The sequence below is a fragment of the Cyprinodon tularosa genome, unplaced genomic scaffold (assembly GCF_016077235.1).
Source record: "Cyprinodon tularosa strain WSP-4 unplaced genomic scaffold, ASM1607723v1 ctg834, whole genome shotgun sequence".
Taxonomy (NCBI): Eukaryota; Metazoa; Chordata; class Actinopteri; order Cyprinodontiformes; family Cyprinodontidae; genus Cyprinodon; species Cyprinodon tularosa.
Window position 1 is genome coordinate 2055 of NW_024039601.1, and position 20438 is coordinate 22492.

At 36.6% G+C, this 20438-nt stretch overlaps 1 protein-coding gene across 1 annotated transcript; it reads right to left on the reverse strand.

Moving 5' to 3' along the window:
- Window positions 1–848: 848 nt before the first annotated feature.
- Window positions 849–15170, reverse strand: LOC119774840 (somatostatin receptor type 3-like). The gene is made up of 2 exons (XM_038272536.1): window positions 14994–15170; window positions 849–1743 (listed from the first exon to the last, which is right to left on the reverse strand). Exon 2 carries the CDS (start codon window positions 1674–1676, stop codon window positions 864–866), a length of 813 nt encoding a protein of 270 aa, XP_038128464.1. The 5' UTR covers window positions 1677–1743; window positions 14994–15170; the 3' UTR covers window positions 849–863.
- Between the last annotated feature and the right edge of the window lie 5268 nt (window positions 15171–20438).

The window sequence follows — 20438 nt, forward strand, 5'->3', positions numbered from 1 at the left end:
CTTATAATGCTTAAAAACCTTTGTTTTTTGAATTATGTATCTTTATCTGCTGCTGTGGTTTAAATTTCTGTCTCTAAAAGAAATACATATTCTAATAATGTAAGTTTGCATTTAGTTTGAGTAAAATAGAGATCTAGTTTTCTTAAAGGCATTCTAATGCAGCATGACATACTTTTCCAGTTACTCCTCAGTCTACCCTTGTGAAAGTAAAATCTTAGTGATAATCTAACTGATATGATCTGTTTGCAAATATGACTGTAATCTTTTCTATGTAGGATTTTGCTTGCCAAGTCAAGATTAATCATTTTAATTTTTAGTCCAGAATATCACTCTATAATGCTTGCATTCAAAACTCCTGCTTTCTCCTAAATATTTGCTATTCAGCGCTTCCTACACAAATCATTTCTCCTCCTGCTTGCCTTCTTTCTCCTGACACGCAAACGTTTTCTCTCCTTGAGTCAGAAATGCGCTTGCACACCTCTTGTTCTTGCATGTGGATTGCAAGCTGAGTGAAATCCTGCTCTCAAACTGAAAATGTGTCCTCTTGACTTGGCAGGAAGTGTCACCCGTAGTACCACACTTCACTTTGTTTGCTTTTGTGCACCTGTGCTAGAGAACAGAACCCATTGATTTATTAAGATCATGTTTTGTACTGAGGTTTTTTGTACTGTTTCCTTTAAAATTAGGTAAAAAATTATGTAAAACCTAGATTTTAGGTTAAAGACGTCTTAGTATGTTAGATCTTAAATTATCCAAAGATGCTCCACATTTCCCTCATAAGCCTCTGGAAATTCTGCTGAAGTTTCTACTGAAGATATATATATATATATTTAGGACCTGAACGTTTCTGCATTTCTAAATGTTTAATAACACTCAATACAAAGTAATACCTTGATGATGATCAGTAGGTAGCATAAAGAGATGACAAGCAGCGGGCAGAAGAAGCCAACAGTGCATGTGTACACAATAAAAGATGTCTTCCACACTTCTGCTGGTTCAGGCCACACGATGCTGCAGTTTCCATCGTCCTTCAGCACATCTGCAAAGACCACCACTGGCAACACCACCACAAAGGACACCAGCCATACTGTGGCACTAATAGCCTTTGCCACGTGGGGGCGTCGCCACCAGGAGGCCCGAATGGGATGAACAACTGCCAGGTACCGATCAACTGACATCACAGTGAGACAGAATATGCTGGTGAACTGGTTGAAGGCATCTACTGTCATTACAACACGGCACATCAGTGACCCAAAGGGCCAAGAGAGGAGGGCATTTTGCACCGCCAGAAAGGGTAAACCTAGCATAAAAAGTTCATCTGCGATGGCAAGGTTGAGGATGTAGATGTTCGTGACTGACTCATTCTTTGTGTAGTTTACAATCACATGAATGACCAGAGTGTTTCCCACTAACCCAACGATGCAAACTATCCCATATATAAGAGGGATGAAAACTCCTGCCAACCCTGGAAGGGACGTTGGTATATCTTTAGTAGTGTTAAAGCAGCTGCTGTTAAAGAGGAAGGAATCTTCAGCTTGGCTGATGCTGGGAATCGACTCATAGGAAACAGTAGAAAGCAAAGGATGGTAATATATTAGGAGTGAACTGTTGTTCCAGGCAGTTGTGGTTTTGTCCTGTGGCACTAACGAAACCTGGGTGGCCTGGATGAGCTCCATGGAGGTTTTAGAAAATATCACACATTAGTCAAGCCTGTAGGATCCCATCCCTGACACACCAATAGCCCTAAAAGAAAAGAAGAAAACAATATTTAGAATATGGAGAACTCCAAGAATACTTATCCAGTTAGAATTATTTTTATTCATCCAATATTATGATTAGTAATAGTTTTAATCAACTATTATATGTATTTCTCCAAGCAGAAATACAAAAATGGGAAATGTTGGTTTTCTTGTTCTCTCACAGTTATAAAACATAAAGTTATATTAATGCTTTTATTCCCAACTCATTACACATTGCTTTTTCTATGACAAATAAGCATGTTCATCTTTATATTGCATATCAGTTACACGAACTTCAGTATTTGGATAAAGGGTACAAAATAAAGAGTCAGATAGCTTAACCTCTTACACCCTAAGGGGGTATAAATATCTGCCTGACAAAAACACACAAAAGTAAATCACTTATAGCCTCACAGCTATTAGATTTAAGAAGAAACTTTTGGTACGTCTGTAAAGGTAAGATGTCATAGAATGGTTTTCTGGTGTCAGCACCATTGTAGCTTTGACCCTGCCTGAAATATTAGGGACAAAATACTAAATATTTTGCATTTTTTGAACCTCGCCAAAATTTTCTTTGAAATAAACATTGCAAAACACTACCAAAATATTATTTATAGCACAAAAAAGTAGTACAGACTTTTAAATCTAAATGTTGTGTAAAAATATACCAAATTTGGACTCTATTTGTTTTGCATGGTCCTAGTACTGTAAGTAAATCAGATTTCTGGTCAAGAAAAAAATAACCTTGAAATGCTGTGTAGGACAGGCTGCACAGTGGAACAGCCTGTAACACTACTGCCTTGCAGCAACAAGATCCTGGGTTTGATTCCCAGCCCAGGACATTCTTTCTCTGTTCTTCCCGTGCATGCATGGTTTCACTCCAGGTACTCCACCATCCTCCCACAGTCTAAAAGCATGACTGTTAGGTGCATTGGCATCTCTATAGGTGTGAGTGTGTGAACGGGCAACCTGCCCAGGGTGTACCCTACCTTTCGCCTATATACTGCTGAAGATATGCAACAACCCTAACCTGACCGATTAAGTGGCATGAGATGAATGGAGGGACTAAAAAGTTAATTTTCCATGCAATCATTTCGTATACTAACATTTTTATTCTGAGTACTCCTCATTTAGTCAAAGTAAATACTATTTGATTATTTTTATAGTTAAACAAATATATTAGTGTATTTTACAAATAAAGCTCTAGTTGGCACAACCTAATATACCTAGTTCACTGTACTTATCCTTCTAGTGCAACTGGTTTACATGCTTTTTTGAAGTAATAATAACTAATTGGAGTTTACATTGAAAGAGCAATTACTTAGAAAACAAAGCTTCTAGTACATTGCTGTCAGGAAATGTCCAAGAGTGCATACAGCATAGCATAAAATGAGATGCAGCACTTACATGGGGGTGTATGGCATCACTGAGTAGGTAACAGGGAAAAAGCAGAGCTAGTAACAAAAGAGGAATCTCTCAGACTGTATGTCTCAAAGGACCTGAGTTGAACTGTGAACAACTCCAACATTATTAAAGAGCTTTCATCTAATAAAATCAACTAATTTGCGCTTTTATCTATGTCAGTGCTATTCCTCAATCAATATTATGCCCAAAGTGGTATTTTACACGCAAGTGTAATCGTCATAAACTCTGCTACCTGAGCAGCAGTCCCTCTCTGTCCTGGAAACAAGTGACCATAACTGTTTTAAGTAGGACAGTGATTACCCACTGAGAGAGGCTGCGGTAAAGTGAAAGCAAGTGTCTTCAGGGTTCGAGTTAAAGAACTTTTACCCCTGCAAAACAGAGAGCACTGCATCAGAGAGGAAATAACTGCAGCAGTCTGGATCAAGGATCATTGCCTCCAACTTTCCCTCATAAAGGAGATCTACTCACTTAATCCACTTAAAGGCTTAATCAAAACTTTAAACTATAATGCATTAGCTGAAATACATACATTGCATATTTTTTATCTGATGTATAACCTATACCTCATTAGCCTTTCAATAAAAACAAAACAAGTTACTCTAAACGTCATAATTAGAGAATATTTATTTAAAGAAATCAAATATTTGTAGATAGCATGGCTGATGAAGACAGATTATGTCAACCACAAAAAAAGTTTCAAGAAGTTTGCTGTTGTTTCTTTATAGTGTCTTGCAGCATACTAAAATGTTGATCAGTTACACCAGCCCTCCTTCTGTCACAACAAAAACAAAGCAGCCACGACACAAAAACACAGCGTACTTGGTCCTATTAGCAAGAGGCTTGTTTATAAAGTCATCCTGGTTTCTTAATAACTACCATGCCGCACACAGGCACACCCTCATCCCTTACAGCAACAGCTAATAATTGGTCCTGTGTTAGAAACAGAATGCACTGACCTATGGAGAAAAAAATGACACAACCCCCACAACCTTAGCTGCATGTAAATATGGGGTGAAAACACAAAGGAGAGGAGAAGATGAATTAAAATGTGGGAAACAGGAAGAGATTAGTGGAATTATTAGAATTATAAACAAGGAAGTGAATTTAAAGTAAAATATATCGACTTGAAACAGTAATATTTACTAAAGTGTGACAAACATAATTATTGAGCTAAAAATTATTTCATCATTAGAAATATTAAACGTAGCCAAGCGCAAAAGCATCTTACATATTTTAAAGTTAAAAAGCTTACTAAAAAATACCTTCTGCCGTAATTTATTGTAATATTCATCCCCTTGTGTACAATTTGCAATGCGGACAGAAAAAAAAAAACAAAGTCTGTCTGGTCTCCTGATCGTCCACTGTTCCTCCCCCGTGGAGTCCTCTGGGTTTTTGGCTCTATATGTGGCGAGGTTCAGTTTTTATCTCAGTAAGCCTGGCTCCAGGGAGGAGACCAGTTTAAAGTCCTGCATCAAGTTCCGGTTCCACGTCCTGTCTCGGCTACCCTCTTCCACTGAGCCTGCTCATCTGCACCTGATCCTGTCTACTCCTGTGCGTGACCACCTGGTCACGCTTTCGGACCCTGTCAGACTCTGAACCCTCCTTGGAGCTTGTGGATGCCTGGAAGTCTGGATCCTGCCACCTGTTCCTGTTCCTGCCTGATCTGGATCCTGTTCCTGTCTGTTCCTGTCTGTTCTTGATCCCTAACCAGGATCGGCTTCCAGCATGTCCTCCCCCAGCTCTGGGTACATTCTTGGACTGGACTGTTAAACCAGGTTAGTGACCAACTCAGATAATAATCTTCTGTCAGATGATCGTGCTCACTTACCTGTGTTTCTCCCACAGAGAGTCAGAGATTGGGCGGTGCCCCACCCCCCTCCTGAAGTATCCGAGAGCCACAGCTCCACTTTAGTTTAGTTTTTGTTAATTTAATAAACCTTTTTGAACTTTCCTAATGACTGTCTCTCCTTGAATACTGGGTCCATCTGTACTCGGTTCATGACATTTATTAGTTAATTAGTTATTCTTTCCCCATTATTTTAAGGAAAATCACTGAGATGCAAAATACATAGCTGCCCTCATTCTAAGAACATTTTATGCTATTTTAACATGAAAAAAAAATGCTGCAAAGAACCTACTTTGTCATTTCATTTCTGTTGTTTTTTTTCTCTTTCCAATACAAGATTAGAAAGAATTTCATATATATTTCATAAATAAATAATAATATTTCATTATTTTAGCTAAGGAACTAAACTTCATTAAAAAATACTCAGCTGTAACAACTAACAGCAAAATAAAGTACATATTTTAGTTATTGATAGTTTCATAATCATTGCTTTCTTTGTTGCCATAAAACTATTCTGAGTTGTAACAAGAAATTTGTGAATGTAATTGATTATCTTGATATAGCTGAGGAGGGTGGGCAGGATGTGGGTGCCTCATTCGATCCAACCTCTCATAACATATTTGCTTAAACAATGTGATGAGCAATATTCCCAAATGAGTCACTGGTGGTTGTGGGGCTTGGAACAGGAGTGATGAAAGAGCAGGGACGACTGATGTGATAATTAGAGGAACTAATGAATCTTTTTAAAAAATGGAGAAAGGGAAGGGTGCATCAATCTGACTAAAGAAATATAAAAAAAAAATGATGAGACAGGTTATGCATCATGTTCAGGCTGTATAACATCCTGACCACAATAAGTAATAAGATGAGCTAAAGATGTTTTATGAAATTAATGTATTGAGGTCTATGAAATACAAGATGTCACATGGATTAGCCTAAGATCATTCCAATACATTAGCGGAGGTATTAATGAGAGTTGCACCTTCACAGTTATTGATTGTTTCTAAAAAAGGTTACCTTGAATGAAGTGCTACAGTAAACCAATTAACCAATAATCATAGCCCTTTGTTTGTACTCCCCAGTAAATCTATACTGTCATGTAATAGTGGATTACAAACCTTAGAAAATGACCAGCAAATAACCCATTGGGTGATAGAAATACAGATTTGTTACATATGACAGAAAATAAGTTAATTGGTTAAAAAGAGAAAAAATAACTAAGAATGTGTTATTAATTTACTTTAATAGACCTCTGAAACCTCTAAAATAGTGTTCTGCTATCTGTCTGTCTGTTTTCCCGTCTCTTAGTATATGTTACCTATTTATGTTTTCATGTTTATTTTTCTCCCACATTTACATTTGACCACTGCTGCACTTCAAGGCATGTAAATGGCGGGAAAGCTGTACAAAATGAAATAAAAGTTGTCTAAGTCTAAGTCACTAAACTTCTAGGAGTTTTGGGACAAACTTTGAGAGTTTCTAAAAAAGCCTGTTGGCGAGTGGCGTCATTGGTGAATCTCTGAGGATTCCTCTAATCCATCCAGGTAGATTTGGAGGGATCCCTTCACATTTACTTGTTGGTGCAGAGGAATGCACAGGGTCAAATCCAAGAGGCGGGAGACAGGTAGATTTGTCAAGGGGACAAACCAGAGAACGGAATCCAAGAGCGGGATCAGAAACAGAACCAAGTGATCCGAGATACAGAGACAATCCAGAGGGGAATCTGAAAGCGGGGTCAGGGCACACAAAACAGGTCCAAAAACACACAATGGCAGGTCCGATAAGGTTCAGGTAGGCTCAGAGAATCAGGAGGCAGAATCAGGACAGGCAGGAATGCTGAACTCACAGATGGCTTATAATAATAGTCTGTCAGTAGTGAATCGTCTGAGGGCTGCACCTCTCAGCAGGTATTTTGTCCCACTTCTCATGAGTAAAATGCTCCAGTTGTCTCAATGTTGAAGGTTGCTTTTCTCAGACAGCTTGTTTTTGTTACTTCGAAAGATGCTTGATATAAGTTAGGTCAAAGCTAACAGAAAGCTTCTTCAGGACGGTCCAATGTTTCGATCCTATCCATTCTAGGGTATTTTTAGCTGTGTCTTTTGGGTCATTGTCTTGTTGCAAGACCCACGATCTGCAACTGAGACCAAGATTTCTGACATTGGGCAGCACATTTCTCTTTAGAATCCCTTGATAGTCTCAAGATTTCTTGGACCCTGCAGAGATTTAAGACACCCTGTGCCAGATGAAACAAAGCTGCCCAAGAACATAATGGGTTTTAGTAAAAGGTAAAATTTTTTTATCATCTCTCCAAAGGACATTCTTCCAGAAGCTTTGTGGCTTGTCAACATGTGGTTTGGCAAATCCCAGTCTAGTTTATAAAAAAAAAATGGTGTCCTCCCTATCTTCCATTAGGTCCCACTTTGGCTAAACAAAAATAGATGTTGTGAACTGACAATGATGTTCCTTGAGCTTATGTTCAACTTAAATCCCGTTAGAAGTCTGGGCTCTTTTTCTACCATTCATAATGTATGTCTCATTAATTTGTTATATATAAATAAACTGAATTGAATAATCAGTTTTCCTCCTGCAGCCATGTCCAGTGAGGTTGGCCATAGTCCCATGGATCTTAATCTTGTGAAAAATGTCAACATCAAGCTGTTTGGAGATGGTCTTTTAACCGCTACCTTTAGCATGCATTTATATAATTATAATCTCCAAAGAAAAATCTTTCCTTCTCTTCCTGTGGTCCATGTTGAGTGTGATACACACCATGTCACTAAACAGAACTGTGATTGCCTGTAGCCCTTTATATACTGTAGGCCCACTGACTGATTATAGACACCTGTGATGCAAATTAGCAGACACCCCTTGGTTTAACATATCCATTTTGTCACATTACTTTCAGTCTTTTTTAGGGGTACCATCATTTTGTCCATTTTGTCATGAGCTCATGTTCTTAATTTAAATTTTGTAGAAGCATTGGTGAAATGTAATGTCTAACTTTCACTGGTTCATAGAATTGTTATTTATGACTTTGGTCAGATTCAAGTTATTTCTGTGACCACTCTGGATACTCCTTTCAAGAAACAAGAGGTGCCAGCAATTTTGTCCGAATGTGTAAATCATAAATATTTACCATGCAAGAGAGTGGATGAAGACATTTGAGTCTCTATATTTATATTAAGTATTTTTTTTTAAATATAACTGATGTTTTTTTCTTTTATGAAGAAGAAATCAAAACTGGTTCAATAAACCATAAAATTACACTGATGCCTATAATTTGCACATGTAAGTCTCATAATGGAACTGCACATGTAAAATCATTTGTTGGGCTCCCTGCTGGTATATTAACACACGTTTTTCTGTCAATCAAAAGACTGACCTTTGACAAGCCATTCCATCCTAATCTCAGGGAAACACACACAAGCAGACAGACAATCTGTTTTTCAGCCAAATGAATGTCCTCCTAGTGTCAGCCATTGTATGACCAGATCCAGGAAGAATCTCCATTTAGATGTTGCTATGGTAAAACAAGGTCAAGACAAGGCTTAAAGGACCTAACGTGAAACAAATCAAAGAGATGAATAAGAATGTGAATGAATGCCGACTTAAGAGTCTGTGGCCTTTACACAGAGATACAAAGGCTGTGATAAGCTTTGTCAGATAGAGAACATGTGAGCAATGCATCTTATAAGTATGTATGCTAAATTTACCCTATGAGCACCTGTTCTGTGTAGATAGTAAAGAATTTAGAACAGAAAAGGAGCCTTTTTTCACCATTCATGGGGAATAATTATAGAAAGAAAAAAAGTGAAAAGTAAAAATAGCATTCCCCTTTTGGTCTGTGTGAGTATTTGGATTTATAATAGCATGATTGCATTATATAGCACTAATTTTTGAAAGCCAACCCAGTCTGCTATCAGAATACAATATCCACTTAATAATGTCTTTTTTTTTTGTCATTACAAATTGTCTGTCATAACCATCAGTTTAATTTTAAAAAACAAGATTTTACAGACATTGGGACCATCGCCTCGCTATTCAGGCTTTAAATATTACATTTTCTGCCTCAGTCTGGGTTGGAAGGTAATTACAAAAACATCACTTGTGTTTGAAAATGAATTATGGACGTTCCAAGTGACAGGAACAGAAATTATTGGTAAATTCATTATCATTGTGTTGTTAAAAAAAAAAAAAAAAAAAAGGCAACAGCGTCCTCCAATTATTTCAAAGTGGTGCTCCTCTCTGTCATGTTTGAAGCTACATTTGGAGGAACATTTTTTGCTGCTGAATATACACAGATTTAATAAGAAATAAAGGTTGGATAAAGCGGTGGCATGACAACAGTGTTTTTTTATGTGGCTCCTACATGATTTTACCAATCACTAAGACAACAATAAAAAGAACAATTAGCTTTACTGATTGCACCCAAAGCTTTTTTTTCTTCTTTTTTTTCCAAGGCTTTTCCAACATTAGATCAACATGATTACCTTTGCAATTTCACAAAATACACATCCAAGAAGCAAAATAAAATCTATAAAGAGGCATCAGCTTACAACTTGGTATATAGGTCTGTGCTTCAGCATATTTCACTGGGTTTGTATGTAATAGACCAACATAGTTATACAGTAAATAGTTTTCAATTGTATTTCCCAAGTACCTAAAAAGTTTAGCACACCCCTTTAACTTGGGTTAAAGGGATTTCAGGTGCATCTTTTGGAAAAGTCCCCCCCAAAGTGAGTAAAAGCCAATTATATGCAGTGTTTTAAGTTGAAAGACAGCTGTGGTAGGCCTAAAAAGCTTGTAAGAAACAAGCAAAGAGGTGATATAACGTGTTATTTAATCAAGGGACACAGCCGACTTATCAAGGATAAACCTTTTGGAGAGACTGAATCAGAGTTATACAACTGAACATTTTACAGAGCAAGTTTTAGTCATCTGAAAATTAAACGGCACGCCTACTAAGATATATATTTTTCTATCTAACCTTAAAGGTTTGACAAGAAGAGTCTAGTTAGAGATGTTCACTCAAGTTAAAAGGCTAACAGTACCTGAGGAGAAGAGAAGGAGAACCTTTTAAGGTTTAAGTGTTAGTTAGTGATGCTTTTGGGGATTTTTTGTGGATAAAATTCATGTTTTAAAATGCCTAAGTCATAGTCCAGATCTTAATTCACCTAACAGTTGTTTTTTTTTAATACGATCATCTTTAATCTGACTGGGTTGAAGCTATTTTGCAGAGATTCATTAAAATATTTGTTCAATGGTCTGAATATATACAGTATGTATGCATGTTTGAGAAAAATAATTTTTGCTGACTTCACAAATGAATATTCCCTTTATAAAGTCAGGAGTAAGTTTCAGGGGTATAAACATATTTGTAAGGCACTATACACACATGGCACCTTTTGAAACAGGAATAAAGGATAATAAAATGATTTTACTGCTGCTATGACTTTTTTTAGGGTATGATAAAGGTGCAGGAGGTTATGTTTTTTTTTTTTATAAATTAACTGATGCCAAATTGACTTTCTAAAAAGGGTTCCTGACAGCCACTTAATGTAATTACCTATCCCTTGTTTGAATAGAGAGAGTTACTGCTATAGGAGACCTGAAAAACAGCTCTCAACAGTTAATTTCTGAGAAAGATTTGATCCCTATATCACCAGATTTTTTTCTTTTTTTTTTTTTTATCTTACTCTCTATCCAAGCCCAAAGGAAGTATTTCAATTAATATTCTAAATAATAGCATTTATATATTTTTTTAACTATAGCAGAGTCGTTCTGACAGTGACTTGTTGTGGGAAAGGTCTGAAGTGTGAACTTCTCTCAGTCAGCACTACAGCTCACAAAGAGTTGTAGTGCTGACTGAGTTGTAGTCCTTTTTCAGTTGAGCACAGTAAGTAATCTGTTAAAATTGGACATAAAAGTTTATGGATTAAAATAAACTTTAAAAAAAAGAAAAGAAAAAACAAAACCATGGAAACTGAGAAAGCAAAGATTGCTGTGAAATATTTTAAAAATAGTTCGTTATTTACAACCTTCTGATTTTCTGATAGGTATTTTATTTGAGGATTATCTTTATGCATGCAGTGCATAAACATGTTAAAATGGTATCAATGTTCAGTAGGAGCATTTTAGGTCATTTCTGTAATTCTTCAGCATTTATAGAGCTAGAGCTCGTGATTTCAAGATAAAAGATCTAATTCTTCATCCCTCTGCGATCCTATCACAGAGGAAAGAAGCAACATATTACATGGATTCAATGTACTGACACTGCAGAAACATTGTTTTAAATTATACCTTTATTCAGTTGCTCAAAGAGTCCTTAAATGTAATTAATAATGTTAATTTTACTAGCTCCAAAATTAAAATGTCTATATAAGAATTACGCCCCAGTTTTTGGTTTTTACTGTGAATTTAAAAATGACCTAAACAGTATATTTAGGTCATATTTTAGGTCACCATTTGTGAACTTCTGTACAGAAACATCACGGACCATTGCCAGTGTGGACATTAAAAAAACTATATCTTCTACAAACATAGTCGATCTGATTGAAAACTGGGATACACTTGGCTGCCAAAACGCTGACCTGCAATACAGCATGTTTCAAATGTGCTGAAAGTTACACAGTTTTCATGTTATGCCTACAAACCCAAAGATACTTCACATTTGCAGTGGTGAAACTGAAGGGAAGTAATCCATTTGTTTCTGTTTTTTGCATACAGTGTACGGCACAGTTGATGCAACCAGCTTTTACTGTAATTAGACCAACCAGACTTTTAGAGGATGCTCTTACGCTCCAGCAGCTTTGCACATATTGGAACTGAAAATCCAGCACATTTTCTAGCAGATTTGAAAATGGATTGTGCTCTAGACATTGGCTGTGCTCTTCAAAGATGAAAATGCTCAGATCTAGCTGTGGTTATAAATGTAGGGTGGATGTACCTTCATCTCAGTCTGAAGTGTTTAACATATTTCATCCACGGGTCACCTTGTTTTTAGCTTTTTATCTTATCGTTGAAGTTTTCCCCACAGTACTGTCTTGAGCTATCTAATACACTACACTACAGTTTGGGATTATAACATGATTCTATTCCTCAGCATCACAAAATGCTTAGTCATGTAAATATAACTTCTACTTACCCCACGTAAGGAAGATCTTCTCAAATAAACCGAGCTACTTTTATAAAAGCAAAGTGTGCACATTAAAGTGACTTTTACTGCCACTTGCAGGAGTTGTTTCTTCAAATATAACGTTACAGATAATAATTACACTGTTACTGCACATCTAATTAATCTCTATGTCCGCGGTTAAATATTCACATGACCTGTTATCATAGTTGTGAGATCAGAAGACAAGCAAGTATGAACAGATAGCAGAAAACAGCAGATGTACAGTAATAAGAGCGATACAACATCAGCTAAGTTGTGTATGAGTTGATCCTTATCAATTTTATTCCTCAAAAGAGTTGACCACATTCGCTGCTGTTCGTTTACCAGATTGACAGCGTTGGGTCCTGCTTCATTACAGCCACATAGCTGCCTTCACATTTTTCATTACAAAGACTGACAGGAGCTTATGGATCTGCCACAATCTGATCAATATTCCTGCTAGATCTTCATGCTGATCTTGACGTGGAACACTTTCACTGAAAGGTGGTCTGTTCTTTAAAAAAAAAGGGTTTGGAAACAGTAAAACTATATAATCACATTTTAACATGAGAGAAAAAAAAAACGGGCTGTTCAATTCTACAATAGCAACATTTTTGTGGTCTGCCCACACAATGTTCTGCACACATGCATCTATACAAATTTGTGCCAAATTGGCTTGATGAAAAAAATGAGTAAAAAGCTTTAGAAGCTACTAAGTGGATGTTGAGCAATTAAATAAAAAGCTTCTCTATCGCCCCACAGCCCCGCCTGGTGATAGTCAAAGAGGCTGAGGGAGAAAAAAAAAAGGTCACAAGAGATTTATTTGTTTTCTGTTACATTTCAGCTTCAGTAACAGTTTAAACTCAAAGCAATAAGAATTAGGAAAAAAAACACACCAGAATAATTTTTCTAAAAACGCTTTTTTTGTTGTTATTTTGTTATGCATTGCGATCTCCTCTTACCTTTTGCTCCTAACCCATTTATTTAGCTCTTTACATTTTATTTTTTAACCTGGCCTATATGTTCTCTTGTATCCAGATTTTCCATCATTGGTCTCCTTATTTTTCAACAGAGTGCATGAGAAGTTGGCAAGAGAAGACAATTTGGTATGAGAAATGTATGAGTGTCTGACTGCATCTTCTGCAAATTACTTGAAAAGTGGAGCTAAATTGGTGTCGTTTCAATATCTGTGTTTCTAACCTGTTAAAAAAGTATCTAAGTCTGCATAAACAAAGAAAGTCTTTTTCTAGATAAGCTTCTTTATTCATTTCATGTGAGCTCCCTTTTTAAATCTAACAGAACCATCTTCTCTCACTTTCCTTTGACACTCTGTTCCCACTTGTCTGTTTTGAATTTAATCAATCCAACCCGCTGCTCTAGATTTACTCCACACAATGTCCATCAATTTGACTTTTTTTGGCGGGCTTTATAATCTTAGATTGAAAGCAGTTTAAGGCCATAACATGAGATGCAGATTATGCACTGAATAGAGATGTGTAATCCTTGGATTATGAAAGACTGTGCATGGTTTAGCATTATTGTTTGCATACAAGAATTCCAGTATTAGAGAAATGGAAATTGCTTAGAAGGGTTAGTTGTACAATATACTTTATATCATACATTAAACATGTGTGATTCATTAAGTTCTGGGTGATTACCCTGTGATATATTATCAATGGCTGCTTGATCCCCTTCGCAATTAGATCTGTTATAAATTCAACAAGACATTAGAAAGCCCACTTTAAAGTTGTTGTCCTTTTGGTGATCAGAGCATCACTCACATGCTACAGATTTCTCAGCTGCTTCCTGTTGCAGCACGTCCCAAAGGTGCTCTATTTTATTGACATCTGGTGACTTTAGACAGTATTGGAATACAATGAACTTGTAGGTTTGATCTTTGTGACATGTCTGTTATCCTGTTAAAAGTAGCATCAGAGGACAGATAAATTCTGTTTGTTAAGGGCTGGAGGTGGTCAGCAACAATAATCAGGTAAGCTGTGATATTTCAACACCTGGCTCAATGCGTGCACAAACCATATGCCCCGAACCATTACTTCTGTCAGCCTTGAATGTTAATCTGTGATGGTAAAAAGCTTTGCTTTTTTTATTCAAGAACTGAATGTTCCAGACAAAAGCAAAACTCATTGGACAAGACCTTTTCCTAATGTTTTTTTTTTTCAAAGGGCTGTCTTAGGCATTTTATTTCACACAGCTGCTGCTCATTGGATATTTTCAACCATCCTCTATAAAGAAGATTTCTACAAGTGAAAATCGAATGGATGAGCAGTTTCTAAAATACTCAGACCATCCAATTTGACTCACTCATCAACAATCAACATTTATATCCTATTTTCTTTATAAGAATCCTTAGTTTGAAATTCAGTGATTCTTCTAAGCAGCAAGAAACCAATTGGCTATTAAATGAGTTGCTGCCATGCAACAGGATGATTAACTGCTTACACCCAGATTAAAGAAAGATAGTATTATTCTTAGATTTTATAAAAAACTAAAAATAAGAATAAATAAAATAATCTGCAGAACTTACAAAATAATAATAAAAACAAAAAAATTACATTTGTGGATAAAGGAAAAGAGTAGAAAAAAAGTCTTAGGAAAAACCAACAAGCAAAATGAGATGCAATAAACATTTTAGGACATTATTTCAATTCTAGAACGAAAATAAAACATTTACAAACTGAAGTCAAGAATTAACTGGTGCCAATAAATCACTGATGTATCTAAACAAAAATATATTGTGTCACAGCTAAAATAAAAATAAAGCCAAGCACAAAATGTTGTTAAAGACCGATAGTAAAATAATCAAACATACCTTTCTCTATGAGGTGGTTTTTCCTTTTTTGAGAAGTGAGAACTGGACCGTGAATAAATACAACAGGAGAGGTTAAAAAATGATCGCGTTCGTCTGGGAGCGTCGTCCGCGCGCTGAGGGATGCGGGGTATGGCAAGCCATTTTAACATAAATTCGGGTTGAGATATCTTGACTGTAAAGGCGGTACAACCGAATGTATGTTAAAACTGCTTGTCGGCTTGCCATATACCATACTCGTTGGAAGCCCCTCTACCTCTTCCAATGAGCTGATCACTTCACAGCAGCAGGCAGAGATTGCCCTGACTAGGGACTGTTATGCCAGCAATGACAAACCACAGTCACGATTCAGATTGGAACTAGTAAAATATACTTTATTTCCCACAACACAAGCTTCTTTCTTTTTGTTCTGTTCTTTATACAGCTTAAAGCTACAAAAAATAACAAAATAAATAAATAAGCAACATAAAACACGGAAAGACACTTTCTAACAGCTGAAACAAGGCTTAACGATAAAACTTCATACAGGCACCTATCACTTTTTGCAATTTTTTGGAAAAGTACTCGTTAAACTTTTTTATTTTTTTATTTATTTTTTTATTTACTTTCAAATATATTATTATGAGATAAACCAAAACAAAGCTATTGTATATGAAGGCAAAGGAAAATTATAATTGGTTTACAAATAAAAAATGATTCATAATGAGTGCTGACTACCCTGCTCTGCAGTTAAAGCTGTTTGGGTTTTCTTCTATCAAGTAAACCGAAATTTTCATCCATGTTACAAAATAGTTCAACTTAGAGTAGAACGAACAGCGATATTCTAGTTTTTCCACATATTACATATAAGATCGACTAGTCTTTGCTCTACAGTATTTGGCTCTTTGTTTAACATTCTTTTCCATCTAGTTTAGGTGTTTTGCAGCCCCTCGCTATTCTTTAACAGTTTCCCAGCTCTATCTATCAGTCTGATAAGTTCTTTTTCCCTGCTGAAGAATAGAATCCCACACTCCATGCATTGCTATTTGTTATAGTCCAATGTGTATGGAATGTCTAGGATTACGTGCTGTATTCATTTTCCATAACAAAGTTTTTGGCAGTCTTTTTTTCCCCCGACTCAGCCAACTGGAGCACATTTTTCTACAAGTTTGCTGTGATATTGTTTGTTTCAAAAAATCTAACAAATAAAAATACAGGCATTCTATTAGCAATGACCCCTTACCTGATTTTTTTTAGACATTGGCATGGCAGGCATGTCTTGGTAGGTTTGCTATGGTACCATGTTTCTTACCAGTGATATGTTTAAAGTTCAGGGTATTAATCTGTAATCTAATCCTTTTTAAAACTCCTCTTCATTTTAACCTGAAACTCTCTGGGCTGTTCCTTAGCCTTTGTGATTCCCTTTGATCAACATAGTTAAATTTTCCAGAACCTTCATAGCACAGCTGAATTTATAGCATTCTGTAAACCATTCGTCAGGTTCCATTTGCATGTTTTCTAAGCCAAAACTAGGCTTTGTTTTTGGTCCACTCTATAAAGCCTCGTACTTAACGCAATTTTGAACTGAATTGAAAAAGCTTCCTGGATGGAAAGCAAAACATCTTCAAACTTAGAAACAAAGTCCAGTGGATTGTTTTTTTTAACTTTTTTTTAACCATATATTTTAGTATTTTCGCCTGCCAAATCCCAGGGAATGCAAACAAAAAGATGTTTCTCTGAGGAAAGATAAAGTTTGACAAAAATAAATATTCTGATACCTCCCAGGGACAAAATCTTTTTCTATTAAAAGAGAACTAAACAAGTCGTGATCGCACTGTTAGACCTACAGTAAGGAGAAGAATACAGAGCAACAAATTGGTATGAAAGGTAAAAATAAATAGTTTTGTTCTCCTCTGTCTTCCAAGGCTTTAAAACAAAGCATTGACTGCTGTAGATAGCTGGTAAATGATGACTAAGACATAATACATCAATGCAGGAAAAATTTCTTTTTAAATGAAATATCTTTTGTAATATTTAGTGAACACAAGAAAAGCATAAAATAATTTTTACACTTTAATCTTAAACTGTTTCTAGTATTTAGCATATTATCACAATATCTTCTATTTTTTCTATTAGATATGACAAATGACAAAACAGAGGAACATTTTATTTTTGTTCTTCAAATCTTCAAGTCCACCGATCTGTGCACAGGTTGTTTCGATCCAGCTGCTTTCTCTTTCCTTCAAAGGTATGACTGGCAAGTTACATTTGCAGCTGCAGCTCATTATGCTCATCAGGAGGGCTCTTAAAAGGGAGGCTCAGCAAGAGGACGGATGCCAAATCATTTGCTCACATAAGCGGTAATGATTCTCATCTTTAGTTTTGTTCTACTTTTCCCAGGGCTTTACTAATGTCCTTGTTGTCCTCTTTCATAAAAAAAAAAAAAAACATGTTCCCATATTATCTCTTTTAAAATTCGCGCATCTTAAACATTTGGATTTTCAATTCCTAGAATATAATGTCTCTATGGGAACCTGAATACCTCCACAGCTCTCCCGATTAGGTGTTTCATTACTCAGCTCTCCCGTCTGCCACTCACCTGCCTGTCCACCCTCCAAACCTCTGCAATACTCTGAATTTTCCCTCTGAAGAAGAATAATCTCTGCCTTTAACATCAGCGCTCCCTGTAACCTGTCAAACGCAGTCATGAAATTACCTCCCCAAATCGTTTCTTCTTCACAGAGCAGTAAGCTCCTCAAATGTTCAATCTCCCTCACCATATTTACCTGAAGCATGTTAAGAATGTTCTCCTTCCACCAGTGAAAAATCTGAGATGGCTTCTATCTCTTGTTGCCGAAACATACATTTATGTTTTGAATACATTCTGTAGTATGCATATATTCTTTGTCTTTTCTTGGATGTTGCCTGCTTAAGGGTCTTTTTAAAACAAAGACAGAAAGATCTGGCCTAAAATACCCTGCAGCAAACCTCTGAGCCGGAAACATGACTACATCCCAGCGCCATAATACATTCCCTACATTCTGAACTCCTTGAATGAAGACCTAAAGAATGAGCTGAATAGACGAAACAAGCCTAGCTTTTTTGATACCCTTGTTTCATTATCCATTCATATAGAAAGCCGATTGACTGAAAGAAATGGGTTGCAACAAACACATTATTCAGCTTTTTTGCAGGACTTCCACATTTCACCTGAACCAACAAAACACTCCTCTTCGCTTCTACAGAAAAATGCTGAAACCATACCATTTGGGAACAACATACTCCCTCCTGAAGAGAGACAGAATGGAATGGATACTAACTGTAACCTCTACTGCCCAGTCATTTTATTTCCACCCTTCCCGAACTGCCCAAAAGCCGGAGCCTGCAGTTCAGTTTGGGTTACAGGGTAACATTTAGAGCCAAATTCCCTGGTTTTGTCTCCGACAATCCGTGTATCATTCGTTCTTTCTATTTTCAATTGTCAATCAAAAAACAAAAAGTAAAAAATTGACTGGTTATTTTGTTTTTTGTTTTTTATGGTTAAACCAAAAACGAAAAAAGGATTTGTTTTTCATATATCAATTCTAAGCTCAGATCTAGAATACGAAATGGAAAAACGGACAGCAACGCAGAGTTTGATTTTAATATTTAATCGGTACAGTTTACGTGACCCGGAAGTTTGGTGGAGCTTTAGCTAAAAAAAACAATTGGCTTACCCCCATAGATATCCATAATAAAGGCTTTATTATGGATATCTATGCTTACCTCCACCACGTTCGATCAAGCTGCACCAGATAAGGCAGTCGGACCTATCAGCCATGGACAGTTACGGTCGAGGATCCAAGCGTGTGACTCTTAAGGAGGAGGACATGACAACGGAGAAAATCAGCAGGATTTTCCAGGTATAACTTTTTTCTTGAAACTTTTCTGTGCACTGTACTTTTAACTAGCAACAACAAACAGCGTTCTAGTGTCGCCATGGTAGCCACTTCATCACCCCACTGCCTCGCAAAGAGCTATTTCCGGGTCACGTAAACTGTACCGATTAAATATTAAAATCAAATTCTGCGTTTTTCCATTTCGTATTCTTGATCTGAGCTTAGAATTGATATATGAAAAACAAATCCTTTTTTCGTTTTTGGTTTAACCATAAAAAACAAAAAACAAAATAACCAGTCAATTTTTTATTTTTTGTTTTTTGATTGACAATTGAAAATAGAAAGAACGAATGATACACGGATTTCCGACTCATCTGTTTTGGTGAATAACTTGTTTCCGAGTGAGTTTTATTTGAAACTGGTTCTGAGCAGAACCTACAGTAATTAGTTCTAAGTGCCACAATCTCTTCCTTCACCTGGTCTGGGTCATACTTTGGACTGGAGCCCTCTTTAGACCATAACCTTGTAGACTTTTCATCTGGAGTAAACTATTTAGAAAACTATCATGACAACTCAGATTTTCTTTTCAGCACCCCATACTCACCTGTTCTTGGCCGCAGGAGCAAAATTGTCACAAAAAAATGCAGAGCTCAGAATTGTAGCTCGGAGTTTGCCTTGCTCTTCCACCTGCCTGCAGTCTGCCATCGGTCCTCTCGCTCCTCCTACAGTGAGTACACTATCTCCTTCTGACCTCCCCAGGGTGCCGGCCAAAAAAACATGATTTTAAGAATTTTTTCGGTAAGGAGCACTTTCAATTTCACCTCATTGTCCAAATGATTGTTTCATAAAGCTCTCTGGTGCCCCTCTACCTTCTAGTGGCTTGTGCATGCTTTCCCAATCTGAAAGAGAAGTTCATGGAGCAAAACATCTCTGGAAATAGATATATTCTGCCCATTCCCTTCTTCAGTCAGCGTTGGCCTCCTCTTTGTGAAAAACGTCTTTTCAGCCACGTAGTGGTTACAGGATCAAACAAACATGCCAGTTGGGTCACTAGAATCTCATCCACCGCTTTTGCTTTGCCCTGAAGCACTCCTGAGCCACCCTCTACATATAGATGACATCTAAATTGCTGTCTGGACCTAAAAATTGTTTTCAGTGTGAAGATGGTTGTGCACATATTTTTTGCAATGGTTCTAGCTGTGTGGACTATGGGTAACAGTTATGTGAATAGAGGTACCGGTATGTCCATGCACAGTTATTTGCTTACTTATTTGATTTTGGACTCATAAGTTAAGTAGGAATCACATTTAGCTTGAGTCCTTTTAATATTACATTGCAGGCAAATCCCTTCTGAATTCACTCCAATGGTAAATTGACCTGTAATTGTTCTCTGAAGTTTTTCAGTATTATGTATTTAAGTTAACCTTTGATGTTCCCTACTTGTACTTTGACCCATCAGATAGTTGATTGAACAGTATGCTGTAATAATTTTTAATGCTTGAGATAGGCTTTTTCTTATAACACATCTTTTGATAAGACCTGCTATTTTTAACATTTGAATAATGCACCATTGGCATCATGGTGAGTTTTT